This window comes from Lactuca serriola, chromosome 8 (genome assembly GCF_051521515.1).
Source record: "Lactuca serriola cultivar US96UC23 chromosome 8, Lser_US96UC23_V15, whole genome shotgun sequence".
Taxonomy (NCBI): domain Eukaryota; kingdom Viridiplantae; phylum Streptophyta; class Magnoliopsida; order Asterales; family Asteraceae; genus Lactuca; species Lactuca serriola.
The window spans coordinates 113,876,531-113,881,245 of record NC_136415.1 but is presented as its reverse complement, the minus strand read 5'-3'; the positions used below and the strand labels follow the sequence as shown (position 1 = coordinate 113,881,245).

The following is a 4,715-nucleotide window of genomic DNA, read 5'->3' as shown; positions in this document are numbered from 1 at the left end:
ACCTTCGATTCTTGATGACAAGAGACAATAACAGGATCTTCCCTACCGAGGGATCCCAGATATCCAGACAATAATTGCTGCTGTGAAAGCTGCCTGTAACATGTTTGCATCGAAAGGATTTGGTGGTTGAAGAGGTACAGGTGGTGGTGGAGGTGGTGGTACTGGTGTTGCGTTGTTTGGGTTCTTCCTTGGATTCCTGCGTGGCGGCATCTTTAACTATACGTTTAAAAGATGACGAAATGGATAAGAATAAATGATTAATGAATGTGTCTCATGGACTAAATCCCCATAGCCCAACAACAAAAGGAATAGCTAAAATAGACGAACTGACTAAGATAATTACAGTAAGACCAAATACCCCTATGGTATTTCTTTATGGTTGTGTTGGTAAGTTTTTAGACTTGCTGCCATATCACAACCATTCTCGGGCATATTCTAATCACTCCTCGGACCAGCATAGTTGATCAGGCTATGCCATTCCCAAGACTGACCATATATCCCCAGGCTTACTTGTGATATTCAACAATCGTAATACTTTTGTTCTTGTCGTTGTGACACTGATTTTAGTATGAATGCATGCACGTATACTTTGTTAAATATTTTATTATTTAAAAGTATAAACTCTTAGACATAGTGTTTTAATCCCATGTATTTATAGTTAGTATATCTTTTATGGGTTGATATACTTAATTCACTATAAACAATGCTCTGATACCAATCTGTCACACCCCAAAACCACGAACGGCGGAAACGTTCAGGGGTGGAGGACGTAATGTACAGTATCACAACAGTGTAATATAATAAACAAGCAACAACATCATCCATTGCATTATAAATAAATTTTAATACATGTGTGTTCTTTCATTGTAATAAGACACCAAAAATATACAATCAAAATAAAAGACGAGACTTGTCTGCTCCGAGTCTTCCGTTTCCACATGTACCGAGTCTTCCGTTTCCATGGACGTCGTCCTCCGGAAACGGTACCACGGGAACTTGGAGAACTGTGTGGTGGATCTGCATGAGACCCTTCCTCCGCCTTGTCGCCTTAGACAACCGTCGTATGCGGTGGTTATACCCGATGATGACGTTCAACAGTTTGAGGGTTGTCAAGGGGTGTCTAAGCAACCCGTCATATTAGCAACTATTATGATTGGGTTTTCTTCTACCCTATTATCGTCGTGTAGCGGGGCACGGGTTACGCACCATGATTCTATTCCTATGGAGGGTTTACATGGGACTCCTAGCCATGGTGTGTCCCATTTGTCTCGAGTTGGAATCTTCGTACTGACTCTTGATTATTTGTGAGTGCAAATGCCATAGAGCTCGCTCGTTATGCTCTCCCTCCAGTGATCACTAGCGATATGGATGCAATAGGTAGCTCTTCTATATCTTAGAACATGGCCTACACCTCCGCGTAAGCTATGTGCTATTTGGTCGCTGGTTCCCGGTGGATTTAGCAGCTTGACAACCTTGAGCGAGCACATTCTGATCTTGTGGCTAGCGAAGCTAACTTGAAGTGTCGAGTCGTGGAGCTGGAGAAGGCAGCATAAGGTTTTGACGAGATGTATGATCTACTTGATGGTGAAAAGGCATATGTGGATGATGTTCGGTCATCGCTAGAAGCCCGTGTTGATGTCTTGACCCAATCTAACGAGGGTTTGATGATCCATAACGAAAGTTTGGAGCGTGATATTTTTGATCATGACCGGCAGTTAGATGTGATGCGGGTGGAGTTGGAATCGTTGTGTGCAGATCGTGATTGGTTGTTACATGTTGGTGTTGTTCGTGTGATGAATGAGCTCATTAAACATCCGAAGTTCACATGTGGTGTCAGTCAGATTCGTCACGCTGCATTCGTTGCAAACAAGGAGTTTGGGCACGCCAACCTGAAAGCTGAGATTTGATACCGGGACCTACGACCCGGAGGGTAGCAACTCCCATTCAATCCATACATCCAGTCTTGAAGAGGAACTATTAGCGTTTGCGACCATGGATTATGTTGCGATTCTTGGCTTGGGGCAATTGGATATGGCTGGTCTTAGGCTCATGTGCGCTTGTAATGATGGTGACAATCTTATGGATGGTGTTGGATATGATGGTGGTGCAATTGTTCTTGGTGTATATATGGGCGTTGGTGGTGATGTCAATGATGATGGCGTTGCTGGTGGTGCTGGTGTAAGCGGTAGTGAAGGTGGTCCTGGTGGAGGAGGCGATAGTGGCGGTGAAGGTGTTATGTGTGGTGCTGATGGTACTGGTGGAGGCGACAATGAAGTCGGTGTTGATGGTGCTGGTGGAAGCGGAGATTATGGCGGTGAAGGTGGTGTTGATGGTGCTGGTGGTAGCAGCGGTGAAGGCGGTGTTGATGGTGCTGGCGGAAGTAATATTTGATCTAGACTCATTCCACTGTGCTACCCTTCAAGGCATGAAATATGTTTTACTTTTTGTGTTGTTTCTTTACCTTTGCTTTTATTAGACCCGTGTTTTGCTAAATGTAAAGAAACAAGTATGTCTTGGTATTTTGTGCTGATGTTTACATGTGTACATGTGTAGCCTGATTGTTGCATTGTTGTCGCTGTGCTATAATTTTGGACTATTTGGGCTTTTCAAAATTGCAACGTTTCTATATAAGATAATGTTGTGCTTTAATGTATTAATGTTTGATATATGTGCCATGCTCTAATGCACTAGTATATTTCAGGAAGGCACTGAGGTTTATATTGTGTGTAGATACTTCGAGTATCTTGATGGCATTTTAAAGTATGAATACACTTAGTATCCTATATGTAATGCATTTTGTTTTTGAATAAGCGCTTGTATTATCGAACACACTAAGGTTTTTATCTTTGAGATACATAATATTTGTCGTCATCATGTTAAGATGTTTTGCATTTCAACACACTAAGGTTCCTAGGCGAACTGCACGGAGTGTCCGTTTGCTGGTCCGGGTGATCAATCCGACCATGATTCACTTTACGATGTGTGCTACCCCTTCTGCTTAGGGGTTTGCTCAGCTGTGGCTTGAGGTGTCTTCTAAAAATGAGATTTTTTTCAAATGCATTGCGTTCCATTTCCTTGGTTTTAGTTTTCCCTCGATCGTTTCGAGAGAGTAGGACCCATTGCGATGCGTCTCGACCGCTTTGTATGGTACTTCCCATGTTGCTCCTAACTTGTCATATGGTTGTGCATGGCTGGCCTCGTTATGCCATAGGACATGGTCTCCTACTTGAAAAGCTTTTTCCTTTACCCGTTGATTGTGATATCCCTCCATAACCTTTTTGTATGCGGCTTGACACATGCTGGATCACTCTCGACGCTCCTCCCAAATTTTGTTTTAGATCCTTGTCGTTTTCCTCATCCTGGATCTTAATAAACCATAATTACCCGTTAAATGGAGGTGTCATCTATGTAAGCAATCACACAAATGCCAAACGTGTAATACATTTATGAAGAAAAACATAAATTCAAAGATGACCGGCTTATTTCTTTCTTAAAAATGCATTTCTATATCAAGTTGAAAAGAGGTGGAGTGAATTTAAATTAAACATAAAAAATGGAAAGACCGCCTTATTTCAGATCCCCAAAAGATAAATTTTAATCACGGCCATCCATTAGTTTTGCTGTTCATAGGACTCATCTAACGAGCGTATTTTCCGCCACGTCGCTAATCCGTGTGAAAGTTAGCCAACCAATAAGAAGCCACTCGCCTTTCCTATATAATATCTCTACGAAACTTTAATCTTTCCACAACAATCCACCGTGTTTCTCATTTTCTTCCAACTTTCAAACCCTAAAACCTCGATTTTAAATCCTTACCTGAATTCTAATTTCCATGGCGCCAAAGGCAGAGAAAAAGCCCGCCGAGAAGAAGCCAGCGGAGGAGAAGAAAACCCCCGCCGCTGAGAAAGCACCGGCAGAGAAGAAGCCAAAGGCAGGAAAGAAACTGCCCAAGGAGGCCGGCGCTGCGGCCGGAGACAAGAAGAGGAAGAGAAACAAGAAGAGCGTCGAGACGTACAAGATCTACATCTTCAAGGTTTTGAAGCAGGTTCACCCCGACATCGGTATCTCAAGCAAAGCGATGGGAATCATGAACAGTTTCATCAACGATATTTTCGAGAAATTGGCGCAGGAGAGTTCCAAGCTCGCAAGGTACAACAAGAAGCCAACGATCACATCCAGGGAGATCCAAACTGCTGTTAGACTTGTACTTCCCGGAGAATTGGCCAAACATGCGGTGTCCGAGGGCACTAAGGCCGTGACCAAATTCACAAGCTCTTGAGCAACTGGTACTCCCTGTTAATCGTTTGTATCAATGATTTCGTGTTCTAGGCTAGGGTTAGATCGTCATATCTCGTGATGACTATGTAGGAGCTATGTTTTTAAACTGTATTCATTTGACTTTTGTAACGGATAGTGATTAATGTTATGAATATCCATATCGTTTCTTCATACTATGAATTCTGAAGCATTTCTAATCTGTATGTAGTGTTCTTTTTCCTCAACACATAAACGTCTTATCTGTACGTAATGTTCTTTTTCCTTAGAAACATTATTCATGTGTTTTATTTTAACCTCTAAAATGTTATTTGTAAAAAACGTGAAGATGGCTATTGCATCCATGACTAATTGTATGTCTTAAAGTGGAAGAACTGCTTTATTTTATTTCATTTTTAGTAAGATGTTTACCATTCATTTTTTTATTTATGTATATTTAT

The 4,715-nt window shown here is 41.7% G+C and overlaps 1 protein-coding gene across 1 annotated transcript; it reads left to right on the top strand.

Moving 5' to 3' along the window:
• The first annotated feature begins 3,738 nt into the window (after positions 1–3,738).
• LOC145070299 (putative histone H2B.1) lies at positions 3,739–4,449 on the top strand. Its single transcript, XM_079017236.1, has one exon. The coding sequence runs from the start codon at positions 3,833–3,835 to the stop codon at positions 4,277–4,279; it is 447 nt and encodes a 148-aa protein (XP_078873362.1). The 5' UTR covers positions 3,739–3,832; the 3' UTR covers positions 4,280–4,449.
• Positions 4,450–4,715: the final 266 nt, after the last annotated feature.